Genomic DNA, 20000 nt, shown 5'->3' on the forward strand with positions numbered 1-20000 from the left:
ACAGACTGGGGTAATAAAGAGCTGTACAAGACGCAGACCGACCGGGGTAATAAAGAACCGCACAGGACACAGACAGACTGGGGTAATAAAGAACCGCACAGGACACAGACAGACTGGGGTAATAAAGAACCACACAGGACACAGACAGACTGGGGTAATAAAGAACCACACAGGACACAGACAGACTGGGGTAATAGAGAATCTCACAGGACACAGACAGACTGGGGTAATAAAGAACCGCACAGGACACAGACAGACTGGGGTAATAAATACATTATAGAAAGGGGAAGTTTAGCTAGTACCATCTACCATATCAGTTAACTCCATCCACTTTTATTGTGGAGTCTGTGGTACTGGAGACCCCCAGCCATACCACACAATGTCAGAGGGAAGGAACATTCCTTCATCTTTCTAACCACAAAGATGGTGCAGTCCTCCCTGACACAATCTGCAAGAATCATTTCCCATCTCCTACTGCTTAAAACCATCACAAAAGAATAAGTCAAAAAATGTTTTTAGAGAAATGGTTTCTAAAGATCAAATCAAACAGATGTGTTGTATAAGTGGGCAGTTTTCAGCTTTATAAGAAAAGCTAATTTTGTAAATGCCAAAGTGAAAGATTTTTGGACACAGTATGGAACAAGTGATGAAAGAGGAGTTAAATTGGCTTAGAAATGTTAAAGCTTTAATTGTTAGTAAGGAAAGTTGTTAGTGGTTCATGGTCTGAGCAGTGTGCAGTGGTGTGACTGACACCCCTCACCTCCTGACTCTCTCTGGGTCTGATCTGATGTCTGGCTGATGTGTGACTGATTCCCAATACAGCGGCACATAGATTCTGCACCAGAGCAACATGGAAATAAACGAAGCCTGTTTTAATACTGTAAACAGGTTTCATGATGTGTATCATATGAACACATAACATTTAAAGTATTCATAAATGATCCGCAGCTGATCTCAGAACTGTGTTGGTTTTGTAGCACCACAGCAGGTTCAGTAAGATGAAGAACAGGACCAAACTCAGTCCCACAGCCAAACCAACCAGGCCAAGAGCGGAGGAATTACCATCTGAACTCATGGGAACTGAACAAAGCACATAAATCACAAAATGATTTGTTACATGTTTGATCCATTCCCTCTTTTAAATTGGTTGTTAAGAAACATTTAAATTCACTGTTTTTTGACCTCTGAGACCCAGCTGTGTGGTGACTCTCCTCTCTCTGGGTGTTTACAGTAGTAGACACCCTCATCTGACTTTGAGACAGTACGGATGGTCATTTCTCCTGCAGTCTGGGTCTGGATGAGTGATCCATCTTTATATAAATCAGATCTGAGGTGTGATGTGATAGTGGGGTGAAGTAAACAGTGTAGAGTCAGAGGATCTCCCTCAGTCACAGGATGGACAAACTCTCCAGAATCACACCACCATCTAGACGAGAGAAAACACTTTACTCATCTATTACAGAGAGAAGGATTCCAGCATGAACACTGAGTATTACATAACAGGTTTGGGACACAGAATATAAATACAATACACCCAATCTTTGGAAAGTAGAATAATGTCACACACACACACAACTGTTAGACAGCTTTCTTTATTAACCCTCACCCTGGTTCTTGGTCAGTATCTGATAGTGTCCACAGCCTGTCAGGCTTCACCCCTGATTATCCTGCCTGCTGCCCCACAGCCGCTCTGTTACACCTCTCTCTCTCTCTCTCTCTCTCTGTTCTGTTGCCCTCTGTGTGGATGGGGTGCATATAATTGTTTATGTTCCAGTGTTCATTTTCTTGTGTTCATTTCCCAGTATCTGTATCTGATAGTGTCCACAGCCTGTCAGGCTTCACCCCTGATTATCCTGCCTGCTGCCCCACAGCCGCTCTGTTACACCTCTCTCTCTCTCTCTCTCTGTTCTGTTGCCCTCTGTGTGGATGGGGTGCATATAATTGTTTATGTTCCAGTGTTCATTTTCTTGTGTTCATTTCCCAGTATCTGGTGAAGCACCATTCACATAAACATTATTCTTCATCACCAGAGTGAGGGCCAGGGGCAGCTTCTCTGGTTATTCTGCTCTACTGTCAGTACAGTGTTTGGGTTGAAGCCATGTATCACATCATCATCAGCATCATGTACACAACCATGAATTTAACTTGGATTAATGTTTATAAACTGTAGATTATCCATTAAAGTCTTTGTTTTGTTTGTCCACAGTGACCAGAAGAAGCCTGTAAACATTTCTAAAGAAAAGCTGGAGTCAGTGTTCAAGGTGTGTAAGTGTGTGTGTGTGTGTGTGTGTGTGTGTGTATATGTGTGTGTGTGTGTGTGTGTGTGTGTGTGTGTGTGTGTGTGTGTGTGTGTGTGTGTATGTGTAAGTGTGTGTGTGTGTGTGTGTGTGTGTGTGTGTGTGTGTGTGTGTGTGAGAGGGGGAAGGGTCTTTATCATTAGAGTGTGTTTGGATCACAGATCATGATGAGACTCTGTGGTTTACTGGTTCATGCTTTACTTTAATGGCTTTTTGTAATTTAACTGATAATGAACAAAACTCAAACTTCACAAACTACTATTATAACTTTATAAAATTAACTAACATTTAAACTTTAAGATACAGCTCAGTTAATGTGATGCTTATGTTCTTTTATAAACCATAATGTGCACATGACCACCCAATCCCACTCAGTTCAGTCCTCTCATGTTTAATTGATTATCCTGTGTTAAAATCATCTGTATATGACACTAGTTTTACTGATGCTGTTTATTCAGGAGCTGGAGGACAAAATCATCTCTCTGGTGAAGAATGAGCTGAAGAGATTTAAGAATCTACTGAGCTCAGATTACCCAGCATGCACTGAGAGACAGGTGGAGGATGAGGAGGATCAGAGCAGTGTCAGAGAGGGGGCGCTGGAGATCACACTGCACGTCCTGAGGAAGATGAACCAGACAGACCTCGCTAACACACTAAACACACTACTGACCAGTAAGAGCTCTGGGTCATGACATTATTACATTTAGCAGGTGCTTTTATTGAAGAAAAAAAAATTGTGAGTACAATTCAAGCATTTGAGGGTTAAGGCAGTGGCAACAGTGGCAACTTTGTAGTGGTGGGGCTTGAACTGACAACCTTCTGATTGTTAGTACAGCACATTAACTGCTGGACTATGTGTCATGTGTTTGCAGAATGCTGTTTTGAGGATACATTGTTATTCTTTAGGGCTGAGATTTAGTTTGACCAATGAGATTTGAGCACAAATCACTGGTAGATGTTGATAGTCTTTCTTTCTATGTCCACATACACCCCCCCCCCCCCCCCCCCCCCCCGAGTATCAGAGTATCAGAGTAATCACCATCAAGTTTACTCACAAGTGGAATAGTTCAAGTGGTCATACACCAGTGATCAGACCTCAAACCAGCCCATCTAACCATAAACTCAAACCAAAACCTAATCCTAACTCTCACCCTGACCCTAATCCTGACTCAAACCCTATCCGAAATCCAGTTAAAATCCAGCTGTCAACTTCATGTCTATGACATCTTGTTGAGGATGTATTATTCTTGCTATATGTTCTCAAGTTCACACCTGCAGATATGAGCTTTGATACTCCAAATAAAGTGAAAAGATGCTGAATTCATCAGATTATAAACAGATTTTATTTAAAGAGTTAATTAAAACACTACTGAATTAATTAATCTACTGAATGTCTTCAGATGCTTCACTTCTGTTACATCACTGATGTATTACTGAGGGTCTTGTGAGCGTTTATTTAATGTTAAAAGCATCACTTAAAAGAAAGTGTCACTTTATTCTTTGGAACTGAGATTAGAACACAGGTCCTACCTCACAGATCACATTAGAACACAGGTCCTACCTCACAGATCACATTAGAACACAGGTCCTACCTCACAGATCACATTAGAACACAGGTCCTATCTCACAGATCATATTAGAACACAGGTCCTATCTCACAGATCACATTAGAACACAGGTCCTACCTCACAGATCACATTAGAACACAGGTCCTACCTCACAGATCACATTAGAACACAGGTCCTACCTCACAGATCACATTGGAACACAGGTCCTATCTCACAGATCACATTAGAACACAGGTCCTATCTCACAGATCACATTAGAACACAGGTCCTATCTCACAGATCACATTGGAACACAGGTCCTATCTCACAGATCACATTAGAACACAGGTCCTATCTCACAGATCACATTAGAACACAGGTCCTATCTCACAGATCACATTAGAACACAGGTCCTACCTCACAGATCACATTACAACAAAGGTCCTACCTCACAGATCACATTGGAACACAGGTCCTACCTCACAGATCACATTAGAACACAGGTCCTACCTCACAGATTACATTAGAACACAGGTCCTATCTCACAGATCACATTGGAACACAGGTCCTATCTCACAGATCACATTAGAACACAGGTCCTACCTCACAGATCACATTAGAACACAGGTTCTACCTCACAGATCACATTAGAACACAGGTCCTATCTCACAGATCACATTAGAACACAGGTCCTATCTCACAGATCACATTAGAACACAGATCACAGATCACATTAGAACACAGGTCCTATTTCACAGATCACATTAGAACACAGGTCCTATCTCACAGATCACATTAGAACACAGGTTCTACCTCACAGATCACATTAGAACACAGGTCCTATCTCACAGATCACATTAGAACACAGGTCCTATCTCACAGATCACATTAGAACACAGATCGCAGATCACATTAGAACACAGGTCCTATTTCACAGATCACATTAGAACACAGTTCCTATCTCACAGATCACATTAGAACACAGGTCCTATCTCACAGATCACATTAGTACACAGGTCCTATCTCACAGATCAGATTAGAACACAGGTCCTATCTCACAGATCAGATTAGAACACAGGTCCTATCTCACAGATCACATTAGAACACAGGTCCTATCTCACAGATCACATTAGAACACAGGTCCTACCTCACAGATCACATTGGAACACAGGTCCTATCTCACAGATCACATTGGAACACAGGTCCTATCTCACAGATCACATTAGAACACAGGTCCTATCTCACAGATCACATTAGAACACAGGTCCTACCTCACAGATCACATTAGAACACAGGTCCTACCTCACAGATCACATTAGAACACAGGTCCTACCTCACAGATCATATTAGAAAACAGGTCCTACCTCACAGATCACATTAGAACACAGGTCCTATCTCACAGATCACATTAGAACACAGATCACAGATCACATTAGAACACGGGTCCTACCTCACAGATCACATTAGAACACAGGTCCTATCTCACAGATCACATTAGAACACAGGTCCTATCTCACAGATCACATTAGAACACAGATCACAGATCACATTAGAACACAGGTCCTATCTCACAGATCACATTAGAACACAGGTCCTATTTCACAGATCACATTAGAACACAGTTCCTATCTCACAGATCACATTAGAACACAGGTCCTATCTCACAGATCACATTAGAACACAGGTCCTGTCTCACAGATCACATTAGAACACAGGTCCTGTCTCACAGATCACATTAGAACACAGGTCCTATCTCACAGATCACATTAGAACACAGGTCCTATCTCACAGATCACAGGTTGTCCCCCCCCCCCCTTGTCCAGTCTGGGTTGTAGATCTCCTCAGTCAGGTGATGGTTACCAGTGTGTGTGGTGGAACCTCAACTGGTTTTAAACTACTGACCATTTGGTGTTATTGATGACCAATAAATATTATCAATAAAATAATGTATAATACAATGTCTGTTAATCTTGAAATCTAAGACTGTCAGTCCTTGAATTGACTAAGATTTACCACTGGAAATTTCATACCCAATCTAGCAGGAATAAACAATCTATTTATAACAATCTGTTTATCTCTTTTCCTGTAACTCCTGTAATGAGTCTTTTATGAATGAATCTGAATCTAAAAGAGATTAGCATGTGTTCTGTTGTCTTCCTCTTTTATCAGAACTGGCCCCTGCTTGCCACAGAAAGCTCAAATCCAAACTGAGGGACAGATGTCAGAAGATTCATGAAGGAATCTCACAGCAGGGAACCACAGCACTTCTGAATGAGATCTACACAGAGCTCTACATCACAGAGGGAGGGAGTGGAGAGGTCAATAATGAGCATGAGGTGAGACAGATTGAGGCAGCATCCAGGAGAACAGCAACACAGGAGACACCCATCAAATGCAGTGACATCTTTAGACCCTTACCAGGACAAGACAAAGCCATCAGAACTGTGCTGACTAAAGGAGTGGCTGGAATTGGCAAAACAGTCTCTGTGCAGAAGTTCATACTAGACTGGTCTGAAGGAAACATAATTCAGGATGTTCTCTTAATATTCCCACTTCCTTTTAGGGAGCTGAATTTGATGAAGGAGAAAAAGTTCAGTCTGGTGGAGCTTCTTCATCGCTTTTTCCCAGAAATATGTGAATTAAAACCTAAACATTATACAAACAACAAAATTCTGTTCATCTTTGATGGTCTGGATGAATGTAGACTTCCTCTAGATTTCCAGAACAATGAGAGATTGAGGGATGTAACAGAGTCATCCTCAGTGGATGTGCTGCTGACAAACCTCATCAAGGGGAATCTGCTTCCCTCTGCTCTCCTCTGGATAACCTCTCGACCAGCAGCAGCCAATCAGATCCCTCCTGAGTGTGTTGACCAGGTAACAGAGGTAAGAGGGTTCAGTGAACCACAGAAAGAGGAGTATTTCAGGAAGAGAATCAGTGATCAGAGCCTGGCCAATAGAATCATCACACACATGAAGTCGTCAAAAAGCCTCTACATCATGTGCCACATTCCAGTCTTCTGTTGGATTGCAGCCACTGTTTTAGAGAGAATGTTGGGTGAAGCAGAGAGTGGTGAGATCCCCAAGACTCTGACTCAGGTGTTCACACACTTCCTGATCTTTCAACTCAGACACAAAGACCAAAAGTATGGACGAAGTATGAAAGGACAAAAAAGGTCTCACCCACATCACATGAGAAAAAATGTTTTGGCACTGGGAAAACTGGCTTTCCAACAGCTAGAAAAAGGCAACCTGATCTTCTATGAGGAAGACCTGAGAAACTGTGGCATTGGTGTCAGAGAAATATCAGTGTATTCAGGAAGGTGCACTCAGATCTTCAGAGAGGAGTTTGAGCTACAGCTGGGGAAGGTGTTTAGCTTTGTACATCTGAGTGTTCAGGAGTTTCTGGCTGCTGTATATGTGTTTATTTCCTTAATCTCCACCAACACCAATGTGCTGCAACAGCAACACCCTGAAATGGTCAAAACCCCAATGTCTGTCTTCCTCAACAGTGCAGTGGACAAGGCCTTACAGAGTCAAAATGGACACCTGGACCTTTTCCTTCGCTTCCTTCTGGGTCTCTCACTGGAGTCCAATCAGACTCTCTTACGAGACCTACTGACACATACAGGAAGCAGCTCTCCCAGCAAAGAGGAAACAGTCAAGTACATCAAGGAGAAGATCAGTGACAGTTCCTCTACAGAGAAATCCATCAATCTGTTCCACTGTCTGAATGAACTGAATGATCATTCTCTAGTGCAGGAAGTCCAAACATACCTGAGCAGAGGAGGTAACAGTAGTCTCCATGGAGCCAGACTGTCTCCTGCTCAGTGGTCAGCTCTGGTGTTTGTGTTGCTGAACTCAGAAGAGGAGCTGGATGAGTTTGACCTGAGGAAATATGACCCATCAGAGGAATGTCTGCTGAGACTGCTGCCAGTGGTCAAAGCATCCAGAAAAGCCATGTGAGTATTTTCATTTAGAGATGAACAGTGGGTGTAGCACTGGATGTGCTTTACTCAGAAGGTCTTCTATGAAAAATGAAAAGGAGAGAGAGAACATTAGACAGAGAAGGATAGAGAGATCCTATATTAAAGCACATGTAGGTGATTGAAGGCTCCAACACCAGGTGCTTAAGTTAAACCATAAAGTTGTGGAACATTGGAATGTAGTAACACTGTCCAGTGATTCATTAGTTTAAATGTATTAATGATGGTTAAATGATATTTGATGTCATGGGTAGTTGTGTGTCTGTGTGTTGAGAATGGTCCTACATTTAAAACAGTGGCCAACAGTGTTTATAGTTCACACTCTTAGTGAAACAGACAGAAAATGTGCTGCAGTGTAACATACAGAAGTGTTCAAGTACGAACTATCAGTGTGTACACGCGCACGCACACACACACACACACACACACCACACCACACAGTGTAACATACAAAACGGTTCAAATATGAACTATCAGTTCAGCTTTCTGATTAACATTACAGTTCAACCACTACTGACCAATACAGAGAAAAGTGCACAAGGATGAGCATGACCAATGTATATACATGCGCGCGCACACACACACACACACATATATATTTCACACTGATGGCAGTTTTCAAATTTTATCACAGGTTTTCTTTAGAGCCGATGATGGTTATTGGGCACATTATAAAGGTGTAGGTGTTAATATGACTTCATCTGAAACATTTTCATTGTTTAAATATTTTACCAAGGCAATTTGTCATAATCTAGTTGTAAATAGATTTAAGTCAAAATAAACTAACATCATTAACAGCAACTGATTCCAGTACTATACCTTCAGCTCTGTGTGATTGAGGTACTTGACATTTAATTAGAAGGTTGCTGGTTCAAGCCCCACCACTGCCGAGTTGCCACTGTTGGGCCCCTGAGCAAGACCCTTAACCCTCAATTGCTCAAGTTGTCATAATTGTAAGATGCTTTGGATAAAAGCGTCAGCTAAATGCCATAAATGTAAAATGATGAGTGTAGCATGCAGTGACATTCACAGCTCTGTGTGATCAGTGTAACATGCAGTGAGTCTCCCAGAAGCTAATGCTGTTACTACTGTCACTCACCTAAAACTGTAGCAGGTTACTGCTGTTGCTCACATACAGTGGGACCAATATCTCAGACCACTAGTGAAAATGATTGTTTTGCATTTCTCTCAAGTTTAATACAATGCTTTTCTTTACAAATCATATCATCAGCATAATTTGAGTGAACAGTTGAAAGTTTTTTCTTGAATTTCAGAAAGTGTTAGTATTTGGCTCTACTCAAATGCATATAAGCACAGTTGTGAAACTGACCGTATCAGTTCTTTTGTACAAAAAGTCAGATGTGCTTGAGTCCTCACACAAGCAGTGCAGGAGAAGTGAGTCAGTTCTGATCCAACTGAAACATGTGAACTGTCCTCTTCTCCCCAGTATTTTACTGCACACATACAGTCCATGAAGGACAAACGCCAGGGACACATTTCATGTCAACAGCAGACATGAGATAGTTGCCTCACACACACTTAACTGACTGATGGGGTCTGCCTCACACACACCTGACTGACTGATGGGGTCTGCCTCACACACACCTGACTGACTGATGGGGTCTACCTAACACACACCTGACTGACTGATGGGGTCTGCCTCACACACACCTGACTGACTGATGGGGTCTGCCTCACACACACCTGACTGACTGATGGGGTCTGCCTCACACACACCTGACTGACTGATGGGGTCTGCCTCACACACACCTGACTGATTGATGGGCTCCTTGACTTCAGCTATTGAGCCTCCAGGATTCTCGGTGCACCACACAGACAGAACTCAGGACCTCACTGGGAAAAGCAAAGGCAGAGGAGAATGTTTCATGATCAGTGACTCCTAGTGTGAGCACAGGAATGTAAACACTAGTAAAAGATTCTGCTCTCTGCATTCTGTCCATTCCTCCATAATCACTACTGCAGTGTTCATCCCACCATCATTACTACTGCAGTGTTCATCCCACCATCATTAGTACTGCAGTGTTCATACACTAATATTCACTACTGCAGTGTTCATTATTCCATAGTCACTACTGCAGTGTTTATTTCTCCATAATAAATACTACAGTGATTATTCTAAAATAATCAATACAGTGGTGTTTATCCCTCCATAATCACTGCTGCATTGTTCATTCCAACATAATCAATACTGCAGTGTTTATTCCTCCATAATCACTACTGCAGTGTTTATTCCTCCATAATCAATACCGCAGTGTTTATTCCTCCATAAACACTACTCTGCATGTCTTCCAACAATATTTTGTTTGTATATTAGTGTGTTTGTATTTGTGAAACATTGAATGATATCTATGTTCTTCTGTTTCCAATTATGGTGGTAGGGGTGGGATATTTTGATATTTGGACTGATTATGGTAACTGCCATTCACTGACTTATGAACCAACCATCCATTATTTGGTCACCTGTCTTAGGTTGCTAATGAATGTTATTTGTCATGTCTTTGTCCATTTTGTCTTTGATGAAGACATAGTAGTGTTGAAATGCTGCTGTGTTTGTAAAATTAAAAGGCTGAAAAACCATCAGTGTGTTCCAGACCTTTCTAGCTCTTCTTTACATTGTTATTAGCAGTTCAGATCTTTTAATTCATCATCCTCTGATTGAACTACATTATTTACTGTATTTACTCTTTTACAGACTATCTGGCTGTGGTCTCACGGAAGAGTCTTGCAAATCTCTCACATCAGTTCTACAAACAGAAAACTCACTGAGAGAGCTGGAGATGAATAATAATGACCTGCACAATTCAGGAGTGGAGCAGCTCTGTGCTGGACTGAAGAGTTCACACTGTAAACTGGAGATTCTCAGGTGAGTTTCTGTGACTATTTTTGAATGTAAATAAAGAGGCATTTTAAAAAGGTCAGTGTCAACTCCCTTATAGTACAGTATTAAACAAACATTGCCAGATAAGGCAATGCAAGGAAATATACATTTTTATATTATGTTATAAAGTTCTCTTCTCTAAATATTTCTAAATATAGTTTTCTGTTGAAACCTCGCTGCATTTCATTAAATGACCACACTGTGGAGACAAAGAGTTACATTTGTGATGCATAAGCAGATATTCAAGTCTAGAAGGGAAATATAACATTGTAAAGAGGAGACACAGATGAGTCCTTGTCCACGTGTACAGGTGTATTTATTACAATGCTGCTTCAGCTAGGCGCTTTGGCATTTTGTCCACAAGCTGCATTTTTGGTCACCTGAGCGCAGAAATTTAGCAAAATGTCTTACAGGATGAATATATTCAGAAACTCCCAGCAATAGTGTTGTAAAATGAAGTGTTCTAATGTAAGATTTTCACTGAGTGATTTTATCTAGTTTATGTATGGAAACACTGTAAACATCAGTCATTCTAATCTCTCTGCAAATACAAGCCCTTAAAATCTTAATTAAAACATTTAAAGCTGAACTATTGAGATTCTAGACACATTACAGGACACTTTTACAATCACATGATTCCCTTGTGTTTTTGGGTGGGATATTGTCTAAATAAGTGTGTGTGTGTGTGTGTGTGTGTGTGTGTGTGTGTGTGTGTGTGTGTGTGTGTGTGTGGTACCTAGCATGTGTGGTGTTTTGTAATTACATCAGAACTTCAGACATTTCTGACATTTCTGCATCCATAATTCATTATTTGATACTACAGAATGTAGACACATCAAGAATGATCACCACTTGTAAAATTATAACCACAGGGAGACTTATAACTACTTGTAGTATTAGAACTAAACATAGAATTATAACCACTTGTAGAATTATAACTAAACATAGAATTATAACCACACACACAATTTTTGGAATCTTGAAATACAACCTTTATCAAGGGTATGAATCAAAGAATGGAAGATACTTGTAAGTGATATAAAATATTAAGTGCTGGACAGAAATGAACCTTTCTCAGATAATAATATTTATGTTTATGTAACCCACACCCTTGATTTATTGGTGATGATTCATTCAAAATGTAATCTTATGGGTTAATGAATGACTCCCTTACTGACTTCATGTGATTGTCATAATCTGATAAGGAATTAAACAGTATGTATGTATCTTATTATACACTTAACTTGTGTACCCTGAAATTCCTCTGTGCTGTAAGGCCATTTTAGTGTGTCACCACAAGATGTTCACTGGTCCCATCTGTCCCCCCAGTAAATATGTTCTGCAGGCCTCAACTGGACATTTGGTGCTGAAATTATTTGCCAGCAAACAAGCCAGAGCTCACACTGTTTAGTTCAGGACCAATATAGCTACTGTATATACACAGTAGACCAGACCTCACACTGTTTAGTTCAGGGCCAGTTGTTTCATTTACTGTTTATAATGCTTCACCTCGATTGAAACGTGTGTGTGTGAGGGAGAGACAGAACTATTATTTGTGTGTGTGTGTGTGTTTGTGTGTGTGTGTGAGAGAGAGAGGGAGAGAGAACTTTTATCTGTGTGTGTGCATGAGAGTGAGAGAACTATTATTTGTATGTGTGTGTGTGAGAGAGAGAGAGAGAGAGAGAGAGAGAGAAACACAACTATTATCTGTGTGTGTGTGTGTGTGTGTGTGTGTGTGTATGAGAGAGAAATAGAGAGAGAGACAGAGAGAGAGACAGATCTATTATTTGTAAGTGTGAGACAGAACTATTATCTGTGAGTTTGTGTGTGTGTGTGTGTGTGTGTGAAATAGAGAGAGACAGACAGATCTATTTGTGTGTGTTAGAGAGGCAGAACTATTATCTGTGTGTGACCCCCACTGATGGAATGTGCTCCTCACTGGACCCCTTGCTGTGCTCCTTGTCTTTCTGCTTCCTCCATACAGGAGAACAAACACTGACCACAGAAAATACTTAAAAACACAAGATGTCTGAAGGGCTCAGAAGTTCAGAAACAATAGTGAAGGTGTTTTGCAGGGAAAATATATAAAATACAAATAGTGGGAGAGTCAAGGCACTGTTCTGTTAAAAAAAAAAAAAAGGAAAAAATGTGTAAAACTCTTATTTAATGCATTGTTCATAGCAACACTCTAATACAATGGTTATGCTACAGTTTTAGTATGTGTCCAAGCTACATCCCACACAATATAGTAACATGGCCATCTTTAGGGTTCACAAATTATGAAGAAAATCATCAGTTTTATCTTACAGTGTTTGGAGTGTTGGAGGCAGCCATCTTCAGTTGCTGGTTATTTCAGCTGCAGATGATTAGAGAGAGATACCAACCTTTATACATCTGTTATGTGCCAGTGTAGGGGGAGAGACCACAACAGACACTTTATTCTGAGCACAAACCATTATTACAAAAAAGTAATAGAGATCTACAAACATGCCATCTGTCTCTATGGGGAGTATAAGCCAGAATAAAAGCCAAACCCAACACATGCTCCACCCCAAACCTGTCTTCATTAAACATAAGCCATAAGAGGGAAAAGAAAATACAGTAGTAGATGTAACAAGCTCAAATCCACTCAGTGAATGTACAGTAATCTTCTACACCCAAGATATTTTATGTTGATACACACAGCCACACAATAGACTACACTACCCAACACTGGCACAATTACCTGGGGGAGTTGTTCTAGGACAGAGCCAACTCTGGAAACTGAAGGTACAAATCTGTGTTCTATTAGCATGCCTGTATTCAGTCTGTCTATTAAATCTGATCAGGCTGCAGTTATGGAGTGTTTGTAGTTTCACTGTAACTGTAGTGTGGTAGCAGCAGGGTGTGTTTGGGTGTGTGTAGGGCACCAGAATGGTCAGAAACAGTATAACACCATTATATGTAGTGAAGATAATGTTCCTAATATTTTTCTCAACTAAAACTGGGAGCACACGAAACAGCAGAAAACAGTTTGGTCTAGAAATACAGTAATAACCTTGTGATTGTTGCCCTTGTGTTTTTAGGAAGTCTATGTTGACGTATTAAAAAATGTCAAAAGGTACAATAAAAACAGTCCACACATTTTTTAAATTGTACCATTTGAAAAAAAAAATAAAGGTAGTAATAACATGAATATCCAAGAAGCACTTGTATCCAGCAGTAACAGGAATATGAGTGAGAAGGTTCTCATTTTGAGTGACAGTAATTTGATCCAATCACATATGTGGTAGGACGGCCGGGGCGGCAGAATATTGAATGACGTCATTACAGTGGCCAATAGCATCAGGGGAGCTGTTTTAACTTACTGAGGTGAAGAGAACTGTAGTGGATCATGAAAATGACAGAAAATCTCAAACTGGAATTGGAGGATATTTGCTGCTATGGTGATTTCCAAGAGAAAAGGAAAATACCAGAAAGGGACAGACAAAAAGTAAAAGTAGATGGACTAAGACAGACAGACAAAGCCTGTGTGAGTTTTTCACTCAATCTCTGATCGTCATTCATGGCTAACAGCTAACTAGCTAATGTTAGCAAAGAAAGTCTAGCTATGTTGATTTGTTTAGTTGTTTACTGTTCAGCACAGATATCTAACCAGCTAACAGTCTCAACAATTTGACCAAACCGTCAATAAGCAAGATTGGACTTCTTGTCTTTGCAACAATCATGTTACAGTCTTTAGGAGAAATGCGGTTGGATCTTCACGTAGTTGCGAGCAGGAGGGAGGAGGGTGAGGGTGTGACGGGAGATTTGACGGGGATGTGATTTATAACATCTGGTGTTCATGAAGTACAGCTGTGTATTAATCAGTCATGTCCCCTACATCAGTTTAAACACATTTAAACCTTGTAGCTAGGTTACAGGTGGTTACTAGGTTACAGGTGGTCACTAGGTTACAACCGCGATCACGCTATCGCGCTTTAGCGATTCACAGTCAAGTCATCCGCGCTTTAAATTCAATGCGCCTATATGCGCGATTTTACGGTATTTCGCGGCTCACCGCAATCTAACTCTTCCTAAGCAAAGAAACAGACTTGCGTATTTTTAAGAGCTTTGATGGACATGCACGTTTACTACATTTAAAAGTACAAAATACAGTTTACTTGATTGAACTAGTTTAATTGCATAATTAGATTAAACACAATTGGTAATATATTTACACATCTTAATAAGCATTGTGGAAAATGCTTTTTCTACATAATGTTTCTCAGAAGGTTATTATAGATCTTGACTGCCAGCTGAAACAGGGGTTATCACTAGTGAAATGTAGCAAATGTGCAGGGCAGGGGAACTCCAGGGCTGAAATATTCCACTGCCAGTTGAATGGTGGCCCTTGGCTATCACCAGATCATTAATAAATCTATATTGAAGTTTTACATATTTTTCTGAATTTTAACAAAATGCAAAAACAGTTCCACTACCACATGTGAGTAGAAGCCCTTGACTATTAGCAGAGTAAGTTTGGACACTCACTGTACAATGTCTTCATAAATCCATATTAAAGTCAAGCTACCTTTAGGCGAAATAATGCACTCATTTTGTATAGACTGAATTTGCAGAGTATCAGCAGAGTAAGTTTGGACAGATTTCACTCTACTATTTTTCATAAACTCCTATTAAAATAATAATACCTTTGGGTGAATTCATGTTTCATTCAGGTTGATTTTGGATATCTATTTCTCAGAAATGTCCTATAAAGCCAAGACAGTTCCATGACCACATAAGAGTACATTTATATTTACTTTTACAGCATTTGGCAGATGCTTTTATCCAGAGTGACTTACATTGTAATATTTAGTGTATCTACTGTAGACTATATTGTATTGTCAGTTGTATCTACTTGCAGTCTAGCTATCTGTAATCTTGAGGACACTTGTGAAAGTCTGGCATCAGCTTTGCAACTTCCAAAAAAAGTATGCATCGCTTAGGATTCTTAGACTTTATCTCTGAGTCACAGGTCCAGAAATGTGACAGTGTTTTTACTCCTGTTATCACAGCCAGATGTAGAATTCTGCCAAGATTTTACTGGCATCATCTCATACAGTCTGACATGTAACAGTCTAATAAGACCACTGCAATCACACAGTGTAAGTCCAGCTTTGGGGTTCTTCTGATGTAGGTTAATAGTGCACTAGAGTTCTGAAGGGCTGAATAAAAATAAGAGCAAAAATAAACACAGACAGCAGCGATCTGGAGAAGAGTGAACAAAACCATCTGCCATGGAGGACGCCAGAGAGAGATGAGAGTGGAGGAACCTCCAACTACAGTTACCAGCCTCTCTAGCTGCCCCATGCAGGCTGCTCTGGAAGTGCATCTCACTCTCTGTCTCTCTCTACCTGTTTCCTTCCTTTCTGCAGACTGTCTGGTTGTTTGGTCACAGAGGAAGGCTGTTCTTCTCTGGCTTCAGCTCTGAGGTCAAACCCCTCCCACCTGAAAGAACTGGACCTTACGTACAACCACCCAGGAGAGTCAGGAGTGAAGCTGCTCTCTGCTAGACTGGAGGATCCCCACTGCAGACTGGACACTCTCAGGTATGGAACGTTAGTGTGTGCATGCGTATGTGGGTTTGTTTGTGTGTGCTTACGTGTATATGTGTGTATGTGTGTGTGTGTGTGTGTGTGTGTGTGTGTGTGTGTGTGCGTATGTGTTTCTGTGTTGGTGTCTGTGTGTGTTTATGAAAGAGTGAGAATGAGAAAATACTGAAAACTGAGTCTTCCATTCCTGAGTAGTGCCGTTCCCATTTCATACTATGGTGGCTGGTGAGTTCACTCTCCATCATTCTCCTGTAGGAACTGCTGAGTTTTAGTTGACATGCTACATTTCCTCAGCCTCCTCAGGAAGTACAGATGCTGTTCTGTCAGGAGTTTATAAACTCTGTTCCATTTTTTGAGGTTAGTTGTAATTCATTTATGAACCACAGGGTGTCAGTAGCAGCGAGTCGGTTCATGTGTGTAGCGATCGTAGAGTGAGAGAATACAACTCCAAGAGTTCTAGTTATTGTAGTTATTATAGTTATTGTAGTTATTATAGCCGTGCTAATGCAGTTGTCTGCGTACATCTCATACCTTTTGAAAACATTGTGGTTGTGTGTAGTTTATTGTATTGTTATTTGTAATCACAGATCATTATTTGGTGGATAATGTTATTCTCTGTGAAGTTTTCTGCATTGTGTTTTGTGTATATCAGTACTTGTTGTGGCTGGCTTGTTGTTGATTTGTCTTTCATGTGATTCAGTTTCACGTTTCCTCCTGTTGTCAATAAAACTGTGAACAAGAGCTGAACATTTTCAGAGTTCTGATGTCAGGAGAGTGTTAACCTGCAGGTCATGCTGGGTATCGTACATAAACAGAGGACACAGCAGATACTGTTGGGATTTCTTTATGATGTGGTGTTTGTTGTAGGTCCAGGTGAGGTCCTCACTGATGTGGGGGGTGTGTTGTAGGTCCAGGTGAGGTCCTCACTGATGTGGGGTGTGTATGTTGTAGGTCCAGGTGAGGTCCTCACTGATGTGGTGTGTGTGTGTTGTAGGTCCAGGTGAGGTCCTCACTGATGTGGAGTGTGTGTTGTAGGTCCAGGTGAGGTCTTCACTGATGTGGGGTGTGTGTGTTGTAGGTCCAGGTGAGGTCCTCACTGATGTGGGGTGTGTGTGTTGTAGGTCCAGGTGAGGTCCTCACTGATGTGGGGTGTGTTGTAGGTCCAGGTGATGTCCTCACTGATGTGAACTCCAGGAAGGTGAAGGAGTTCACCTCCATCTCTCCTGTCTGTAGTGGTGTGTGCTGTTGCTTCTCCTTCCTCCTTGGGTCAACAATCATCTTCTTGGTCTTGTCTGCATTCAGGGAGAGATTGTTATCATGACACCATGTCACCATGTCTGTCACCTCCCTCCTGTATGCTGTCTCATCCAGTGATCAGTCAAACCAGTTTGATGATGCTGGTGTTATACTGGGCGGCCACACAGTCCTGGGGGGTCCCAGAGTTCTCAGTCCTTGTGCTGGATGTACATTGCCAGTTCTGACTGACTGATTCTGTCTGTTAGAAAGTTCAGCCCCATTTACAGAAGGAGGGTGTGAGTCCAGTGGTGAGTGTTTCAGTCAGTTTGGTTGGGGTGACTGTGTTGACTGCTGAGCTGTAATCAGTGAACAGCACTGGAACATAACTGTCCATGTCCTCCAGATGTGTGAGAGACGTGTGGATGTCAGTGCTGACAGTGTCCTCGGTGCACTGGTTCTGGTGGGCTGTAAACTGGTGGGGTCCTCTGGACAATAACGGACATTACAGTAGTAAGAATATAGACAATAAGGAGCAGAATAAGTAGTGAGATGGAGAAAAATAAATGAAGAAATATGGAACAATAAGCAATTAATGTCTAGTGTGGTTTTCTAGAAGTCCTTGTCTGGTCCCGACGGTGTGCACATGACCGAAACTCTTCCTGTATGAGATCATCCATGAAGGGCAGCGGGGAAGTAGCTGTGTGGGGTGGAGGTGTGGGGGGCTACAACAGGGGGCATCATGGGGTGGTGGGAGGAGCCATGGCAGCTGAGACAGTAACGTCATGACATCAGGGGTAGGTGAACCTCAGCAGACAGAGAGACTAGATTATTAGACATGTCCAGGTAGAGGGTGTGTAAATTAGGAAACTATGATGTGCAAAGATGGACTTTGGCAGATGTAGCTGTGGCAGCACAACTAAAAGGAACCACAGGCATGATCAACACTCCGCTGCTCTCAGTCAACAAACAAGAGAGACAAAAGAGAGGTGAAGTGACAACATCATCACATCCCAGTTTACCAGAACTCTCAATGCCCAGAACGATGTGTGTGTCTGAAATGGAGAGAGAGAGCGAGAACTATTATCTTTGTGTGTTTGTGTGAGAGAGAGACAGAACTATTATCTGTGTGTGTGAGAGAGAGAGAGAGAGAGAGAGAGAGAGAGAGAGAGAGAGAGAGAGAGAGAATTATTATCTGTGTGAGACATAGAGAGACAGAACTATTATCTGTGCGAGAGAGAGAGAGAAAGAGCTACAGAACTATTACCTGTGTGTGAGACAGAGAGAGAGAGAGACAGCGCGAGAGAGAGCGATAGAACTATTATCTGTGTGTGAGACAGAGAGAGACAACTATTATCTGTGTGTGAGACAGAACTTTTCTGTGTGTGAGAGACAGAGAGAGAGAGACAGAACTATTATCTCTGTGTGTGTGAGAGAGAGAAACAGAACTGTTATCTGTGTGAGAGAGAGAGAGAGAGCGACAGAACTATTATCTGTGTGTGGAACACAGAGAGAGAGAGAGAGAGAACTAATAACTGTGTGAGAGAGAGAGAACTAATAACTGTGTGTGTGTGAGAGAGAGAGACAGAAATATTATCTGTGTGAGAGAGAGAGAGAGAGACAGAACTATAATCTGTGTGAGAGAGAGAGAGAGAGAGACAGAACTATTATCTGTGAGAGAGAGAGAGAGACAGAACTATTCTCTGTGAGAGAGAGAGAGACAGAACTATTATCTTTGTGTGTGTGAGAGAGAGAGAGAGACAGAACTATTTTCCGTGTGAGAGAGAGAGAGAGACAGAACTATTATTTGTGTGTGAGAGAGAGAGAGAGAGACAGAACTATTATTTGTGTGTGAGAGAGAGAGAGAGAGACAGAACTATTATCTGTGTGTGAGAGAGAGAGAGAGAGAAACAGAACTATTATCTGTGTGTTTGTGAGAGAGAGAGAGAGACAGAACTATTATCTGTTTGTGAGAGAGAGAGAGAGAGACAGAACTATTATCTGTTTGTGTGTGTGTGTGAGAGAGAGAAAGAGAGAGACAGAACTATTATCTGTGTGTGAGAGAGAGAGAGAGACAGAACTATTATCTGTGTGTGAAAGAGAGAGAGAGAGACAGAACTATTATCTGTGTGTGTGTGAGAGAGAGACAGAACTATTATCTGTGTGTGTGAGAGAGAGAGAGAGACAGAACTATTATCTGTGAGACAGAGAGAGAGAGAGAGAGAGAGAACTATTATCTGTGTGTGAGAGAGAGAGAGACAGAACTATTATCCGTGTGAGAGAGAGAGACAGAACTATTATCTGTGTGTTTGTGAGAGAGACAGAACTATTATCTGTGTGTGAGAGAGAGAGACAGAACTATTATCTGTGAGACAGAGAGAGAGAGAGACAGAACTATTATCTCTGTGTGTGTGTGTGTGAGAGAGAGAGAGCGACAGAACTATTATCTGTGTGTGAGAGAGAGAG

General features: G+C 41.3%; 1 protein-coding gene and 1 long non-coding RNA gene across 2 annotated transcripts in view; one reads left to right on the forward strand and one right to left on the reverse strand.

Annotated features, from left to right (window-relative positions):
- The window catches only part of LOC118240901 (NLR family CARD domain-containing protein 3-like), a 24498-nt gene extending 7801 nt beyond the window's left edge, over positions 1 to 16697 (forward strand). Inside the window, exons 3-7 of the mRNA XM_081712428.1 lie at positions 2207 to 2261; positions 2756 to 2969; positions 6014 to 7805; positions 10543 to 10713; positions 16125 to 16697. Of these exons, the coding sequence (XP_081568554.1) occupies positions 2207 to 2261; positions 2756 to 2969; positions 6014 to 7805; positions 10543 to 10713; positions 16125 to 16470 (2578 nt within the window). The 3' untranslated portion in view covers positions 16471 to 16697. The remainder of the gene's footprint in view (positions 1 to 2206; positions 2262 to 2755; positions 2970 to 6013; positions 7806 to 10542; positions 10714 to 16124) is intronic.
- LOC145657500 (uncharacterized) overlaps positions 1 to 20000 on the reverse strand; it is a 56861-nt gene that overhangs the window by 34650 nt on the left and 2211 nt on the right. The gene's annotated exons all lie outside the window — the stretch shown is intronic.

The sequence above is a fragment of the Electrophorus electricus genome, chromosome 1, assembly GCF_041902795.1.
Source record: "Electrophorus electricus isolate QZ-2024a chromosome 1, ASM4190279v1, whole genome shotgun sequence".
NCBI lineage: Eukaryota > Metazoa > Chordata > Actinopteri > Gymnotiformes > Gymnotidae > Electrophorus > Electrophorus electricus.